This window comes from Stegostoma tigrinum, chromosome 28 (assembly GCF_030684315.1).
Source record: "Stegostoma tigrinum isolate sSteTig4 chromosome 28, sSteTig4.hap1, whole genome shotgun sequence".
In the NCBI taxonomy this organism is placed as follows: Eukaryota; Metazoa; Chordata; class Chondrichthyes; order Orectolobiformes; family Stegostomatidae; genus Stegostoma; species Stegostoma tigrinum.
The window spans coordinates 25,725,841-25,743,729 of record NC_081381.1 but is presented as its reverse complement, the minus strand read 5'-3'; the positions used below and the strand labels follow the sequence as shown (position 1 = coordinate 25,743,729).

General features: G+C 43.6%; 1 protein-coding gene across 2 annotated transcripts in view; it reads right to left on the bottom strand.

Annotated features, from left to right (window-relative positions):
• The window catches only part of chd5 (chromodomain helicase DNA binding protein 5), an 85,097-nt gene that overhangs the window by 48,696 nt on the left and 18,512 nt on the right, over nucleotides 1-17,889 (bottom strand). For both annotated transcript variants that reach the window (XR_007250495.2, XM_048561541.2), the window contains exons 2-11: nucleotides 17,259-17,416; nucleotides 9,981-10,099; nucleotides 6,837-7,087; nucleotides 5,935-6,065; nucleotides 5,601-5,727; nucleotides 4,305-4,471; nucleotides 3,009-3,233; nucleotides 2,288-2,491; nucleotides 1,744-1,955; nucleotides 767-898 (exon numbers count right to left, since the gene is read on the bottom strand). Coding sequence is in view for 1 of the 2 variants with exons in the window: in XM_048561541.2 (XP_048417498.2) it covers nucleotides 767-898; nucleotides 1,744-1,955; nucleotides 2,288-2,491; nucleotides 3,009-3,233; nucleotides 4,305-4,471; nucleotides 5,601-5,727; nucleotides 5,935-6,065; nucleotides 6,837-7,087; nucleotides 9,981-10,099; nucleotides 17,259-17,416 (1,726 nt within the window). In the remaining variant the exon portion in view is untranslated. The remainder of the gene's footprint in view (nucleotides 1-766; nucleotides 899-1,743; nucleotides 1,956-2,287; nucleotides 2,492-3,008; nucleotides 3,234-4,304; nucleotides 4,472-5,600; nucleotides 5,728-5,934; nucleotides 6,066-6,836; nucleotides 7,088-9,980; nucleotides 10,100-17,258; nucleotides 17,417-17,889) is intronic.

Below are 17,889 nucleotides of genomic sequence, written 5' to 3'. Positions count from 1 at the left end.
AATACAGAAAAGGTGAATGTCACTGACCCAGCTTTGTCCAACTTTCCTTCCAGTTTAGGTTGTCAGAGATTTTGCTGCCAGATTCCATTATTTTCTTGTTGTAAAGTACCCTTAAGAAAAACTGTCTGGCTTATAATTTCAGAGCATCAAGATTCAGCTGCACTTTGGCAGATGTTCCTTCTCAAGCACAGCCCAAAATCTAGAAGGACATAGGCAGCAGGCACATGGAGGCAAGTTCTCCTTGGAGTCCGCGCCACCCTGGCTCTGAAATCAATACATTGCTTCCTTCACCTTGCCTGGGACATGATCCTAGCATTTTCTCCCTAATGGCACCATGACAGTAATCATCACATGGAGTGCAACAATTGGAGACAGCAGCTCATCATGACCTTCTGGGGGGCAATAAGGGACAGACAAAATATGCTGTGTTTCACAGTGATGCCTTCATCCTGAGAGTTAATTTTCATAAGTGTAAACTAGGACTGAAACCAAGGGAAGGCCTGACCAGGAAACTGCAGCTGGTTCCCATCACTGGAGAACACTGGTGATTGTATTGAATCTTTAGGAAAGCCAACATCACATGATATTTTTTCTGGACCCAGTCCACATTGCCAGATCGGTGGTGTTCAGTTTCACAGCTTGTGAACTGGGATTTGACTTTGCCTCCAATAACAAATCCACTATACTTGTATTAAAGAAATTGACAGTGAAGCCATTCAGCCTGGCTTAAGAAAGAATAAGATTATGTACATTAAGCAATACTGACCTGTGATTCCAATACATCTCCTTCATAGTGTCATAATCTGGAATATCAAACTCTTCAAATTCCCAGGTAGCCTGGTCATACGGCAGATCCCGCCATTTAATCAAATAGTGCAAATCACCCTTCTTATCAAAGCTGAAAGAAAACAAACACAAGGCTAGTCTTTGTATCCAATATGTCAATCACATAGATTGGATATAAGAATTTCATCTCCTTTTTAATGTAGAGTTTAATGAACAGTACAAGTGGAGGTTTACTCTGTATGTTATGTGTACTCTATTTATTCTGGAAGGTTAAATGGTGAGTCTGACCCTTTCTGGTACCAGCCTTGTGTTTGATGAGGCAGTGTAAAGACGCTTTACCTCATGTCCAATCCATGCTGTACATGCCCTGAAGATATTGAAGGGCTCCATAAAGGGAGCTTTACACAGCATGTAAACTGTTCTGTTGCTACCCTGGGAATGTTTAATAAAGCAATGGAGATATCAAGCAGTGAACGTGGCTTGGATTGGAGTACAGAGACAACAAAACATTAACCTTACAGATAACAGTCCTCAGACCCTGCGTCAGTTTTGTTTCCTTTTCAGAAACCAAGAGAATGATTCAGCAAAGCACAGCTTTGATAGATTAATGAATTCTGTATATGAGGGAAACTACCTTTGGTATGGGGTGGGGTGGAGTAGAGTGGGTTGGCCCTGAACAAAAAGGTGGCGATCTTATAATTCAAGTTAGGCTGCTCAGGGCTCATGTCAGGAAGCACTTCTCCACATAAAAAGGAGATTAAATTCTTGGACACAGAAGCTGGTGTGGCTTGGGAGGGGATGCAGGGTGTCAATTCTAAATTTCAAAACGGAAGGAGCTAAAATGTCACTGGCCAATAGTTATTTAAATGTCGAGGAACCAAGGTGGCAGGTGGGACAATGGTACAGATCAAATTGAACGTGAGCACGTGTCCCAGAACCTGATCTGTCTCTCGTCACCTGTGGTTGATGATACGGTGGACAATGAGCCACTCAGGTTTGATCCCATATCGATAATACCGCTGTTCCATCAGTGCAAACTGTGGGTCCTTGTTCTTTCGTTTCTCACTTTTCTCTTCATCATCCCCAGAACCATAGTCAAATGGCGGTGGTTCATCCATATCGTTCTTCCTTTGAAAGTTCCGGAACATCACGGTGTGGTATAGCTCCAGCTGACGTGGGCAAAGAGAAATTTTATGTTTTAGCACACATTTGCATTTCTTAAGAATTGCCTCACGACCTTCCCTCAACTGCGTTTCCACATTTTGATCTTGAAGGGAAAGTAACAACGAGCCTTACACGATAGGCAATGAGCAAGCAAAGGAAGTTCTGGTGCTACTACGAGGTCCATGAGATGTGTGTGTTTTAGGACAGTCTCTAAGTTAGCAAGAAGATGATCATGTGATAATGCAATCTGCTCACCAAAAAGCTTTGGTAACCAATATTTGGGAAGCTACTGGTTTCAAAATAAGCCCATACCAGATATGGGAGACTTTGAACATACCTGCAATTCTGTGGCCCAAGAGCAGTGCCAGTAAGACCGCCCCACCCATTTCACAAAGAATTCTCGCTGAGGCCGTCCTTTCAGGACCTTGGGCTGTTCTGCTTCGTTGGCTTCACCTGTCAGAGATGGAGGCGTGCGTGGCAGTGGGGGTGAACCCCACGTCCAGTGCAAGATTCGCTGCACCTTGCCTTTCAGAGGTGTGCACTGGAGACAACACAAGCATTTACACATTTTAATCATTCGATATACATAATCTGGCTAACCCCTGGTAACTGCTCTCACCTCTACACACTTTATCCAAAGTAGGAACAACATAGGCAGAGGAATCTACGCATCGAACATTATCCTCTTCTTGAGCCAGCATTCATACCCATTATAAATCTCTGCTCCTGTTCCAAATGTGGCGAATCTTTACTATGCATGCTCCACAGTTACAGGCTGATTTTTTGGGAATTGGTCAGTATTGAAGGAGGTTATCAGCTGGCTCTTGGGTTGCCAGCACATACAGGCACCTTCACATGCCAGGCAATATATTTCCTTTCCCTAGCACAGGACCCATTACTTCCTAGCTATGGTACTGGACTAAAAGAATCTCAGAGGGGACAAGGTCAAACTCTGCCCCCCATTTCAACACCCATAGCAAAGTGGCTTCATCAGGAAAGCCTTCAATTACTACAGCCCATATCACAACCCACAGTGATCAGGACAATCATAGACTCACCAAGCAGCGTGGACAAACCCACTCTCCATTTGGGATCTCAGGGAGTGGGGGGTTAAGGCAGTGAATGTGATAAGAGGAAGGGCAGGAGTCACAACACAGCAGCTCGCCTCCATCCTTGCAGACTCTGCAAAATTCCATGTGATCATCATCTTCCTCTTCCACTCCCTCATCGTCCTCATCATCTTCATCATCTTCTTTAGCCTCCCACTGGATTCCTTCCTTTTCCTACAGTCATTATACAGAATACAGGATGCATTATACAATATTCTCAGACAGAGACACAAATACATGATGGTAACTCACTAAGAGAGCCACATGTATATCCAGGAGGACAAGGGAATCAATGCTGTGGAACGCAATCATCTTCAAGCTCTCCTCCAAGTAACACAATGCGCTGATTTGGAAATATAACCCCGCACTTTCATGGACACAATCACAAATCTGGAACTGGTCCACTAAGAGCACTGCTAGCACACATTCACCACATAGACTGCAGCAGGTCACATACGTAACTCACCAACACCTTCTCAAGCAGGTAACTTAGGATGGGTAATAAATCATAGAATCCCTACAGTGAGGAAGGAGGCCATTTGGCCCATTCAGTCCATATCAACCCTCCGAACAGCATCCCACCTAGACCTACTCCCATATCCTCTCCCTGTAACCCTGTATTACCCATGGCCCATCCACCTAACCCGCACATCTTTGGACTGGGGGAGGAAACAGCAGCACCCAGACAAAACCCGCACTGACACAGGGAGAACATTGGTCTCATCTCAGCATAGATATAAGTGCAAACAGGATATTCGGTTACGGTAGACATCACAACTGATAGGGTAAGATGGATGGAGTGGGAGGAGCTTGTGTGAAGCATTAGCACTTATGGGGCCAAATGGCCTATTATAATTACTTTACTATTCTGCAGACCCAATCCTCTCCCCAAACATTAGCACACATTTATCTTCCTATAGTGGGGTCGGTGGAGAATTTTATATGGGAGAAGCCGGCAAACATTACCCCATTCACACGGGAGCCAAATAGGATTTCACTACTGTCTGCTAGACAAGATCAACAAGCACAACCTTGACAGGAACAAAACAGAAATTGCTGGAAAACCTCAGCAGATCTGGCAGCATTTGTGGAGAAAAAGTAGAGTTAACATTTCAGGTCGAGAACCTTGACAGGGATCGTCAGGTCTTGTGCAGTCACACTGGAGTATCGCACTGGCTGGAACAGCGACCCACGAAGCAAATTAACAACAATAAGAAAGCACAAAGCAGGAAGCTGGCAACTTACACAGTGCAAACAACTCCACTTTCCCTCAGGGGCCTTCTCCATCTCTGGGTCCAGACAGACCAAATGATAGGCCCGAGGACAGGTGTCACACAAAATAATCTCTCCTCCTTGCTGGCACACTTCACAGTAATCCTGGTGATCTGTCTCATACCCATCACCTTCCTCCACTAGCAAAGACAGAAGAATAAGAGTCAATGAAGTTAGAGTCTCCCAGCACATAGTGCAAGGAGAAGACAAATGAGTCACACTTGCAACAGATGACTATGCATCCTTCTGGAGGGACATAAAGATAACAAACCAAGCGCTTTAGTGCAGTACAGCTAAGTACATAAAGGGTGGTGACTTATTAACACTATGACTGGATATTAGATGGCTTCATCAGGGTCAGTTCTGTGGGGGAGTGTGCTAAACTGTGAAACAGCTCGATGTTTTAATCTCAATTTAGCGACAGTGGGGATAGGGTGGAAGAATTTATACTTAACAAGAGGGTGGCGATGGCCCAGTGGTAATATTGCTGGGCTGTTAATCCAGAGACCCAGATAACGTTCTGGAGACCCAGGTTCGAATCCCACCATGGTGGGATATTTGGAATTAAGGATCTAGTGATGACAGTGAATCCATTGTTGATTGTTGGGAAAACCCAAATCGTTCACTAATATCCTTTGGGCAAGGAAATTGCCATCCTTACCTGGTGTGGCCTACATGTGACTCCAGACCCACAGCAATGTGGCTGATCCTTCACTGCCCTCTGGGCAATAAATGCTGCCTAGCTAGTGATGCCCTCATCCCACGAATGAATAAAGAAAAAAAAACCTGAAGACCAGAATCAAGGGTTTGGGCGGTTTAAGCGTTATATGACCAAAAATTAGGAGCTGTTCTTAGTTAATCCTCCGTCTCAGTGACTGGTTCTGCCTGGTGTGCAGTTCTATAACTCAAAGCCAAATGATGGGAAGGGGAAAGTAAAGGGCAATAAACATAACCACTTGTCCTCGGCATATTCAGGAGCATAAAGCCCAGGTCATTTCCTCACTTCCTCACCTTAGACCAGTGGCATCACTGAAGCACAAGTCCAGCTGGGATTTCTGAACGCAGCAGAGAACAGGAATTAAAAGTGCAGATTCTGGTCTTTAGGTCCTGAACACTTCATTAACTGATGGCATTGGTTACTAAATCCAGCGACCCACTCAGTAATGCCTACTCCACAGACAGTGCCAAGTTTTACTCCCCTCAATCCAAAATCAGAGGGAAACTGCACAAATGCATTCCGAATCCATCAGAAAGAAGTTAAATATTTACATCTTTTCTTCCTCTTGCCAGCTTTCCTTCTTCTCTTGCCCAAACCAGCAGAGTTGTCAGACCTCAAAGAGCAGCTGTGGACACTCACACTGTCTAGATCCGACTCACCATGATCATCTTCCTCACTCTGCAAACACAAGCACACTACATGCATGAAGAGGGGAGAAGTTTCATATTTCCACATCCCCACATTCACTCGGGGCAGGATACAATTCCACCACCGCCACTTCTCCTCTGGCATCTCATCGAAGTGACACAACTCCTACCAGTTAAGACGCGAGCATGCGCGCACGCAGAAACTACACAGGTCAATAGAATAAGGGGATGGCCTTACCGAAGACCCCTTTTTCCGTTTGCCACTGAAACCTCCAAACTTGATCTTCAGAGGCGTCATCTTCTTTCCTTTTCCTTTCTTCTTCAATTCAGCCGCTCGGGCACTTTTACTTTTCTTCCGAACTCCGGGACCTGTGAGCAGACAGCAGTGGAGTGAAACATAGACTGGGTGTTGGTGGTGGGGAAAACATCCTGCACTGCAGGTTCCTGTAACAATACAGCACAAGTAGGTCCCCTTGTGTCTTTCCGTTTTCACCCTTCCTCTCCCAGAGCGGATCACTCTTATTGGAGGTCCACCAGTACAGGTCATCTATACCCACCAAACCCGCTATTCTCAAATGTACCAGCCCATGCAGTGAGCCCTGGCAGACAATCGGGTCATAGTGGGTGCCAAAAACAGAGCTTGGTCCTGCCACCCAGACACCCTGACACAAACACTTCTCCAATCAGAATTACGGGATCATATTGCACAAAAGGAGGTCATTCAGCCGATTTGAAACTACTAGACCATTAGTCCTTCTCTCCCTATTGTTTTGCCAAAGCCCTGCCAGTTCCTCCCTTTCAAACATTTATGCAATTCCCTTTCAAAAGCTACTATCGAGTCTGCTTCCAACATTCTCTCAGTCGGCGCATTCCAGATTGTAACAGATTCTCAGATAAATAATAAAAATTCCTCACACCTCACTCTGGGTTTTGTAATTATTTTAGATCTGCATCCTATCGTTTCTGATGGTAATTTTATATCACCGTGGTAACAAAGCCGACTGCAGTACAAACCAGCAACGAGGCCAGGGACACGTCCCAGTCCACACAGCGCGGTACGTCTCTCAGACCAGCTGCTTGGTATTTCTCCCCACCTAGTTTACAAGGCCAGATTTACAGGCGTGTGAAAGCAGCATTTACCTTTCCCTTCTTTGGTCTTGGCTTTCCGTAGGGGCACGGGGGGTTGAAGGGGGGGTGGCACAGGAATCGGTACCGGTGGAGCCACAATCACCTGCTCCACTGCCGCTGCCACTGCAGCTGCCGCTGCCTCCGCTGCAGCCACCGAGGTCCCTTTGAAAGGATTGTTGGCGCTGAACTCCCTCCATTTGGCACCGAGCACCGTCATCATTTTGGACATTGGGATTTTCGGGTTTTTCTTGGCAATGAGCGGTCTGATGGGGAACAAAAGACAAGGCTGGTCAGACTGTCTCATCAGATCAACTCAGACAAACCAGGGGGGTAACAACCAAGTATTGGCAGATAACAAAAACTACTCTAGGTTACTAAGGTAGGAAACTGTCCCAAGGCACTTCACAGGAATGTTATCAGGTAAAGCCCAGCACCAAATCACATGCAGAAGCTTTTAGGACAAGAATTCACAGCACTTACACAGGCCGTTCAGCCCAACTGATCTGTACCAGCAGTACCAGCCTCCTTGCATTTTTCTTCATTTAATGCCATCGACATATTCTTTTAGTCCACACTCCTTCATATACTGATCTAACCTTTCCCGAAATGCCTCATATACCTAGTCCCCTAAAGTAACTGGACTGGTAATCCAGAGACAGACAGCAATGAGACGATGGAGGAATTTAAATATTAAGACTGAGCTACTGCTGGGCCAGGAGCCAAATGTAGGTCACTAAACTAAAGCAATGATGGGTAAACACTACTTTTTCAGGTCAGGACACAGGCAGAATTTTGGATGAGCTCAAGTTTACAGAGAGAGCGGAAGGTGACAGCCGGAGATCACTGGAATAGCCAGGTTTGGAGATAACAATGGAATGGATGCACGTTTAAAAAGCAACTTTTGTTGCCCACTCAACATTTCAATGTTCCTGAGGGTGCATTTTCTAATGTTCAAATCCACAGGCAACAATCAGCACCTCACTACAAAATTCTTAATCTCCCTCCAAGAACACACAAGTTAGAGGGCTATTTGACCATGGGAATTATCACATCAGACTTTGGCTCATTTAAAATTACTTCTGGTAAGCAACAAAGTTGTTTATGGGATAGCAGTCAGGAAGAAGAATCCTGACAAATACACCCGCACCTTTCCTTAACCTGAATGATGCTGAGTCTTGTAGCCTCCCTGCCATCACCCCAGCAGAGGATCAGGAGCTTTCTTTTCCAGCGCCAAGCCTGAATGATTGTTCCACCAGATCAAGCTGAAATTGTCTCAAATCCATTAGCCCTTATTACTCTAACCCAACAAACCTAATAATCTCAACCTGAAAGCTCCAGCTGGCCCTCAGCATTCACTGCCTTTTGAGGAGACAATATTCTAGAATCCAATTCAGGCACTGTTCCCCATTAGGGATCTTAGATGTAAAGCAGCAGTCCAAAGGGTTAGGCTAATATTCCAGGAACTCGGATTCAAATCCCACAAAAGGAAATGGTGGAATTCAAATTTGGTGAATAAATCCATAAGATAAACAGTGATATGTTTACATAACAATTAAATGACGATATCAACAACTGTTGTAAAACCCATGTGGTTCATAAATGCCTTCCAGGAAAGGAAATCTGCTGTCCTCACCTAGTCTGCCTTTATATGTGATTGCAGACCTACAGAATGTGGGTGACCCTTAACTACCCTCCAAAATGGCCTAGGAAGCCACCCAGCACAAGAGAAAACAAGGGCTGGTCCTGCCAGTAACACTCCCTTCCCAGAAAGAATAAAGAGAAAGAAAATGACATTTAAAGGGTTTAGGAAACAATGGTGCAACACAAAATGTTGCCTTTCAGCCCACTGTACCTGTGCTAGCTCCTTGGAACAGCTTTCCAATTAGGCCCACTCTAATGGAAGTAGTTACTGAATCTACTACTTTTACTATTTCTTCAGGCAGTAAGTTCTCATTATCTGGGACACCATGTAAAAATGACTCTCTCATGCCACCAATGATGTTTTTGCCAAATACTTTAAATTTTGCCAATTTCCTTTGGGAGGTAGTGTCACAGTATGGGGCCGGGACAGGCGAAGGTATGGTTGCATGTGTGGAGTGAAGGATAGGGAGATATGCAACAACTTAAATAAGTACTGCTCCCAGTGGCAGCAGAGACTGTCTAGAGGAGACACATTTAAGGTACTTGACAAAAGAACCAGTGGCAACATGAGACTTTTTTTTTGTTTAGCTCAGCAAAATTGTAATCCGAGTGCTCTGCCTGAAAGGGTGCCCACAGGAGATTCAATGGCGACATCAGTAAGTGAATTGGATAAATACCAGAAGGGGAAAAGATTCCAACCCAAGGGGGTTGGGGGGGGATAAGTCAGCACAAGTACAATGGTGTAACCACCTATTCTATGGTATGTCATTCTGCCATTCCAAGAGCGTGTGTGCAGGGAGGTGGGTCACACGTCCACCATGTAAACACAAAACACATTAAGGCAAATCAATACATTGTAATTCTCAGTGTTTAGCTTTAGAGTTAGTGCTGGTCCCACTGCTGCCAGCAAGACATTAGCTAACATTTACACCCAAAGGATACCTGACATTCCAATTAAAACATTCCAAACAGAATGCAGTGTCTTCACATAACACACCTCATCAATATTGTGAAAGGTCAGTCCTACTAGCAGCCATCATTAGCAGTATTTAGTGAACACTTCGCTGTGCCAGAACCACAAGGGATGCTCGCATCACATGGGACAAAACATTACCAGGCAACTCTAATGAAGGGTCTAGGCCCGAAACATCAGCTTTTGTGCTCTTGAGATGCTGCTTGGCCTGCTGTGTTCATCCAGCTTCACACTTTATTATCTTGGATTCTCCAGCATCTGCAGTTCCCATTATCTCCATTACCAGTCAACTATTTTGTTTCATGAGTCCAGTACTAAAAAATTGGATTTGGGAATGCAAACAGATCTCAAGGCTCAGAAAGTGGGATTGAAAGGTATTGGAGTTATTTCTAATAAGGTAAGGCTTCCCTTTGTCCTGTTCAAATGGCACAGGCTACACAAAAAATGTAAGCAAACCAACACACAACTGAATACAAGCAAAAAGGGGAAAAAAAAGGTTTTTTTTAAAATTATTATCAAACAATTATTCCGGCAGTGTGTACCTCAGGAACTGACTGAAGGTTTTGTAGTTGGTCAGAGTGTGGTAATCTTGCTCTGTGAACTCATAATCCACATCTTCCAAACCCCAATCATCCATTAAGTATGTGGACGACTTCTGTTCCTGAAGAATATGGACAAAAGAGGGAAACAGGTTGTGACCAAGAAACTGGATTACTCGAGTATTCATCCTCCAAGACCCTAGAACTGAGAGCTTCCTCATTGGCCCGTTCCTTTCCAATTATCTGAAAACCTTACTGGCCATGCTTCTCCTTTGAGTGCCCTCTATGTCAAGTGCCACAACTTTCACCAGGGAGAAGTAATGAGGCAGCTCTGAATTGACTCCAGCCATAAAAGGATCAAACCCTGTGCCACTGACACCAGTCTGATGCAGAATGACCATCCAGCCAACTGATTGCTACTTTTGGAGGAACCAGAGTTTATGTTGCTACTTACAGATATCGCAGCCTGTGCATAGCAATGGTGGAAACAACACAAAATAACTCTGTTCCTTGATCCATAGATATAGCTGGATCTACTGAGTATTTCCAATATTTTCTGCTTTTATTTCTTTCCAACATACAGCTGACCATGAATCTCTTCTGTTCTTACTGCCCACAAATTGTATAGGTTGCAAGAATTTACAAACTGATACCCAACTTGTTTGGCCATGTTAAGAACACACCTTCTATGGATATCAAGTCCTGGAGTGGGAATTTGTATAGGATGGTCTGAAGGGCTAAAATTGTTGATGATATTCAACAGCTGAATGAACCTTGAATGATTCCTTTGAACATTCCTATACATGCCAAAGACAGCATAATCAAAGATGCTTTTCTGTACTAGCTGTTTGTTACACTGTATAAGAGAGAGTTTCATTCCAAGTTGTCAGACTTCACTTTAGACCAGGATCACCAATGGTGCCAGGAACCACCCTAAGCCTCCAGGCCAGCCGTCAATCAAGGGGTCCCAGACGGGCAAGAGGGTATGAGGCTCATTGCTTTCTTTTCCTGCCTTTTTCATTTTTTTTTGTTACTTAATAAATGTTCATATCTCAGTTTTTTTATTTGTTCTTTCTTTTCCATTTTTTAATTTTATTAAATAAACGCTTATATTTAAGCAAAATGCTATTGTCAAGTCTTCTCTTAACTACATTTAACCGATTCCAAAAGAACCACTTGGATACACCCTGTGATCCAAGACAGACTTGAACCTGCAACTTCCAACTCAGACCCATGGATTCTACCCACTCATCCACAAGATCATCTGAGGTTAGCTTGGAACAACAAATCATTCCTCAATAAGCATTTTACAGTTTTTCAAACTCAACACTGCACCAAACAATTTCAGGCCATTGCCATTGCTTCCACTTTCTCAGAAAGCAGCGGCTAGCAATGACTCTTTGGTTGCGATTAGTTTTCTGCTTATCTCATTACCATCTCTCTTCCACTTACATCATCACTTTAATTATTCCTGCCTTCCACCCTATCTCACATACTCCCTTTTATTCTTCCCCTGCTTTAATTGCTTAAAACTTTGTTATGTCTCTAACCTTTTCCACTTCCAACATTAAATAACTCTGCTTCGTCCTACATACGTACAACCTAATCTGTTATTTCCAGCATTTTCTGCTTTTATTTCTCTTTCTTTCCCATTCTTGCTTCACAAAAAAAACAAAGACTGCACAGGTCCATTAAAAATCTTGAGGGTCAAAGTTCCTCCAAATATCACACTGTCACAAGATTACATGACCAAGCTGGTCTTTTCCTCTCATCAGCTGCAAATCGGCAGGTGCTCTTTAGCTCTCTGCCAGATGCTCAGTCCTCATCCCGAACCTTGACAATGAGTGACAGCTGGCTACAGCACACCAGGAGCCAGCCTAATGCTGCTGTCACCCACCACCCACACATACACTTCCAAAGAACGGGTGTTCTGTAGAAATCGGGTACACTGAAAGAAAGACTTGAACTTACATAGCACCCTTCACAGCGTCAAGAGTTCATTAAAAAAAACCTTACAACTAAGTATTTGCATGGCAGCTGTCATAATAGGGTTATTGACCCAGCGCTAGAGTAGATCACCCAACAAGATTGCTGCTGGTGTTCCATCTCAACTCCTCCTTCCCACACCATCCTTATATTCCTTAATTCCCTTTCTACTCAAGTCTATTAACCTGCCTTGAATACATGAATGAATGTACCATCCACTGCCATCAGGGTTAGAGGATTCCAAAAATTCACAGTCCTCAGTGAGAAAACTTTCTCCTCACCTCAGTCCAAAATGTATGACAGCTTATTTTCAGATTCCGCCCTTTTGTGATTCTCTACCCAAGGAAAACATCTTGTCAGAATCAACCTGGTCAAGACCCTTAGGAATTTTGCATTTTTCAACTGGAGCGCACCTTATTTTCCAAAGCTCAGGAAATATAGATCTAGTTAACTCAATATTTTGTTTTAGGATAATCACACTTGCCAGGACCCAATCTGGTTAACCTTCACTGCACTCACTTCCTGTAGAGCAAATAGGTTCTTCCTTGGGTAAGGAGACCTCACCAGTGCCCTATAAGGTTGTGTGCTTTACTTAGAAACTCTATTCCTTTTGTTACCAATGTTAATAGACCTTTACAACACAGATTTAACAAAGATGTTAGAATGATTATCCTCCTTTTCAAAGCCCTCCAAGCCCTTGCCCATCTCTGCAATGTCCTCCAGACCCACATGGCTACCTGCACTCCTCCAAATGTGGCCATTGTTGGCGACACTGGCTGCTAAAGCTTTGGAATTCCCACTCTAACCTTCCCTCAGCACGCCCCACCCAACCCCAAGCACTCCTCCACTTTTAAGACAGCCCCTAAAATGCACATTATTGAGAAAAGCCTCTTGGTCACCTGCATTGACATCTCATGTAATTCATGATCAAGTTTTGTTTGATAACATAGCTACAGTCACTACAACACCTTCCAATGTTAAAGGTGTTAAATAAAAGACCAGTGGTTGTTGTAGGAAATACAAGAAACAATTTGCACACAACAAAGTCCCACATATAGCAGAATAGATAATGACCTGCTGATCTGCTTCTTGTGACATGGACTCAGGACACCAGGAAGACAGGCAGGAGCTCTGGCTGACACTTCCTCGTTCCTCTCTGTCCATCCCAAATCCTTACTATCCCACAGGTAGGAAGACCAAGTTTAGATTCTCAACCTCAAACTTGGACTTCAAGGCAGAAACAGTTCCATGGTCTGGAACAAGTTATACACAGAAATATACAACATTACGCAGAGCTTGCAAGCTGCAAGTATATTTGAACTGAGGATGCTGAAAATCTGAAACACACAAAAACAAACTGCTGGAGTAATTCAGCAGGTCTGGCATCATCTGAGGAGGTAAAACTGTCAACGTTTTGAGTCCAGTGACCTTCCTACAGAACTGAAACCTGCTTGGTTGGACTCCAAAGAACAGTCACTTTGATGAACCTTGGCCTCAAGGTGACAATCATTGCACTTGTTCTTGATGTCAAGCCAAACACAACCAGACAATATCACTTCCTTCAAGTGCCCAGTCCTGACAACAAATTAGGAAAACAGATGGGGCCTACTTTAATGGCCAACAAAATTGACAGTTGCCTCAGAATCAATAAACAATAAAAAAAAGTGCCATTTTAGGCCAAGGCTGATAATGAGGAAAGGGTTCAATTACATGATTCCATAGAACCTTCCTAACTAAATGGCATTTTTAGCAGAGCCTAAAAGTTTCTTTATGCTCTCATAAGACATCAAGAGTACAAGCATGTATTCTCCAAGGTCATCTGGACAGGTGGAGCAGCACAATCAGAGGCAGCAGATAGGTCTTTTCTTGAGCGTCAGTTAACTGCTTCAGTTGTCCAGGCACTGAAGAGGCTACTTGGCACTTGAAATGAGTGGGTGTCTTACAAGATTTCGAGGGCAAGCTGGGCTTGTTTCTACTGGGGGTTGGACAGTGAGGGGTGACTTGATTGAAGTATACAAGATCCTGAATGGTCTTGACAAGGTGGATGTGGAGCGTTATTTTCTCCTCTGTGTCAGTACAACACTAGGGGGAACAGTTTTAAAATTAGGAGCTAGGAGCTATCCTTTAAGATAGAGATGAGGGGAATCTTCTCAGAGAGAAGAGAGACACCTTGGAATACTCTGCCTCAGGTTGGTGCAGTCAGGTTACTGAATTTCTTTTTAAGAGAGGTGAAGTGATTCTTGGGGAATCAAGAGATATCAGGGTGATTTGAAATTTAAAACATGATCAGATCACCCATGATCACATTAAACAATGCAGCAGGGTCAATGGGCCACATGGTCTATGTCTGCTCCTATTTCATACCCTCATATTAAGCAGGCTTTATCAAGTGTGTACTGCCACAACTAGGTGTCCTTGATACAGAGGAGGCTGGATGCATGGGCCAGGAAATCACATGACCTCACTTTTATGCCAAATGTTGTTCAGCACTGATTTACATTTAAACATGAACTATCCAACTGGATCTCACTGGGCTCTTGTCACACAATGGTAATATCCATGCCTCTGAGCCAGGAAGCCTGGGTTCAAATCCCACCTACTCCAGATGTAACTCAGCTCTGAACGGGTTGATTAGCAAATGTCCAATTGGATCTTAATTTCTTATTGCCCTGTGTTAGAGAAATAATTTCACACCCACATATCAGGGCAGGTGGCTGACAGCTTGGTCTTAAGGAGCTGCTTCTGGGTGTAGAGAGAGATAGAGGGTTGAACATGGTGACTCCAGAGCTTAGAGCCTAGGTACCCAAATGTAACGCAGTCAATGGTCAAACAATTAATGTCAAGGTGGCTCTTGCTGTGCAGTGCTAATATCCCCACCTCTGGACCAGAAGGTCCAGGTTCAAGTCCAATCTGTTCCATAGGTCTATCATAACATCCGTGAACAGGGTGATTAGAAATAAAAATTAAATGTTGAGGACATGCAATAGGTTCAACTTAAAGGGATCCAGAGATTCAGGAGTATCGTAGGGATAGGAGTAGTTACGGAGCTCAGGAGAGGACACGGCCTTGAACACCTCTCAAATGACACTTATCTCAGCCCAGTCTATTAAAGACATCTCCAGCATTCCTAGGCCAGTGTCTGAAGGATAGGAATATTTGGGTCATGCTCCTGTGGTTGCAACATGCCAACACTCGGCCTTTGTTAGGGAAGGAAGGTAAACATTTCTTGGAGCCTGCCCTGTGGCAACAGTGTCTTCAGAAGAGGACAAGGCAAACAAAACAAACTCTCTCGTGGCAAGGTCGTGCAGAAACATCAACTTTCACAAACAAATGACTTGTTCCTGAAAATCGAGTATTGTAGAAATAACCTTCAACTGATTTTTAAACAAATGGGAAATTCACCATAATGGAAAATTCACCATAATGGATTCAATAAGACACATCTCCCAAGAGGAAATATATTCCTGCCAGATTTCAGACACTGCAGATAGCCTGAGCTAAATCATAGATCAGAATGGAAATCATTCCAGGTTATGAAGAACCTCCCTCTCTGTCCTTATCTACTGTTCAATTTATCAGCAGCTGTCCCAGTAATGAGGTTACAATGAAGCTGCATATAACATTAGCTAGGCCACGTTTGGAGTTCTGTGTGCAGTGCTGGTCACCACACTAAAGGAAGAGTGTGATTACACCATGAAGCGTGCAGAAGAGATTCACCAGGACATTGCCTCGCTGGAGCAATTCAGCTGAAGGACAGTAGATAGGCTGAGATTGTTTTTGTTAAGAGCAGCAAAGGTGGAGGGTGATCCTGATCGAGGTGTACAAGGTTATGAGGGGCACAGACAGGGCAGATAGAGAGAAACACTCTCATTTAGCAGAGGGCTCAATACCTTTTAAAACAGTGCTGCCTGGTTAAAGATCAGCAGGTTTAGAGGGGGTTTGAAGAATATATATTTTTAAACCAGCCTCTTGGTTAAATTAAACTTCACATAGCTGGGCCTATTTGGCTCTGCTGAAAAACAGGGCACCTGGCAGCTGCAGGCAATCACTGAAATTGTCCCTATGACAATTTCCAATTCTTAAGGCAGTCCTTTCACTAGGGTAAGCCACACAAGATTCTGTGGGGAGCACTCTTGCCTCTATCACAAGGTTGTGGGGTCAAACCCCTTTCCAGGGACTTCAGCATCTAATAGAGGGCCACAGCGCAGTACTGAGGGAAGACTGCTCTGTCAGAGGTGGTGACTCTTAGCTGGGACTTTAATCGCAGGCCCTGTCAGGCATCTTTAGTCGACTCCCCAGATCCCTGGCCAGTATTTATCCCTCATCTGGCAGTATTATTAACCAATATCCAGCCTTTTATACCACTGAGAACACAAACACAAAGAATGTAGTTGAAAAGTATTTTTCTTAGTTGTAAAATGATGACCTGGAGACATCCCAAAGCAAAGGCACTATACAAACGCAAAACTTTTTTTATTTCAAGCCTAGACAGTGGCTAGTTGGCAAGCAACTCAGGAAGGACATTACAGATAAGTCTGAACATATTCTCAGTGAAAGATCACTTTCCTTTGGCCAAGACCAGCTTCTGAAAAATCAGAATTTGTGCAGTCTCTATAACAATAACACAACTGCACCTCCACTGCTGATACCATCACTTCCAGGATTTTACCCTGGAGCATATTACTTCACAGCAAAACCCTCAATAAAGAGAAGTTGCAACATGGCAACACACAGTTCCAACCCAACAACCCATGCTGGCTTTTGCTCTCCTAATAGGTAATGTGGCTTGTTTCCAACCCCTTAACATCCTCCCAATCTATCTAATGTCAAATATTAATATCATGAACTCTGCAACCTCACAATTGAGAGTGAGGGAATTTTACCTTCCCACTCTTCTGATTCTACATGCACTACCTCAGCTTTCCATAATTGTAAATAATAGTATGTCGTCCTGTAATCTGTGCTGTTTTTGCAAAATAGTACCCAAACATTAAAGGTCTGGTCACTAAATCTTGACTGCCTTCTGGGCAATTGGGAATGGATAATAAATGCTGGACTAGCCAGAGACATCCTCATCCTGTGAATGAACACAAAAAAAATCTCACCTTCATTCCCCAACTACTCCCAGCCTCGGTGCAACCCCTCACCTTCATTCCCCGACTACCTCCAGCCTCAGTGCATTCTCTCCATCACCCAATTTCCTCAACAAGGCTGTCATTCTCTTCTTTTCCCAACTGGCTTAGAGTCCAATTCCCCTCTCGGTATCTCATCTGTGCACCTCCCCATATTTGTTACCTCTTTCTTTCTCTTCTTCAGTTTGGGAGTCTTGTTCTCTTTCTGTTTCCGTGGTTTCCTTTTTTTCTTCACTTTGGCTGGCTCTTCTTCAGAAAACAATACTTCCCGACCTCCTCCTTCTTCGTCCTCCTCCTCTTCCTCTTCTTCCTCCTCTTCCTCTGTGGAAATCAAGACAGGCTTTCAGGGTTTAATCAAGGACTAAAATGTGTTAAGACTGGATTCCATGCAGGAGAGACATTAAAATAATCGAGTTAAGACAGTGAAGATGTATGTATCAGTTACCAATTATAGATCACAGTCACTCACTAAATATTAAAACAATATCCTGACCTAGAAAAACAAATATTTTTGTTCCTTGACGAATTGTTTCTAAGATACTGCTGGTCACAAACAATTTGCATTTATATAGTACATCTGTGGTAGCTTATACCAAGAATTTTGCAGGAACGTGACTGTATAAAATTTGACAAAAGGACGCACAAAAAAAAATAAGAACATGACCAAAAGATTGGAAAGAAAGAAATATAAAAATGTATTTCAGAAGCAAGTCACTTGGCTCAAGTAGTGTCTCAGTGATCATACCAACTTCTTTCTACGTCTCTCCATTTAATTCTATCAGCATATTGTTATA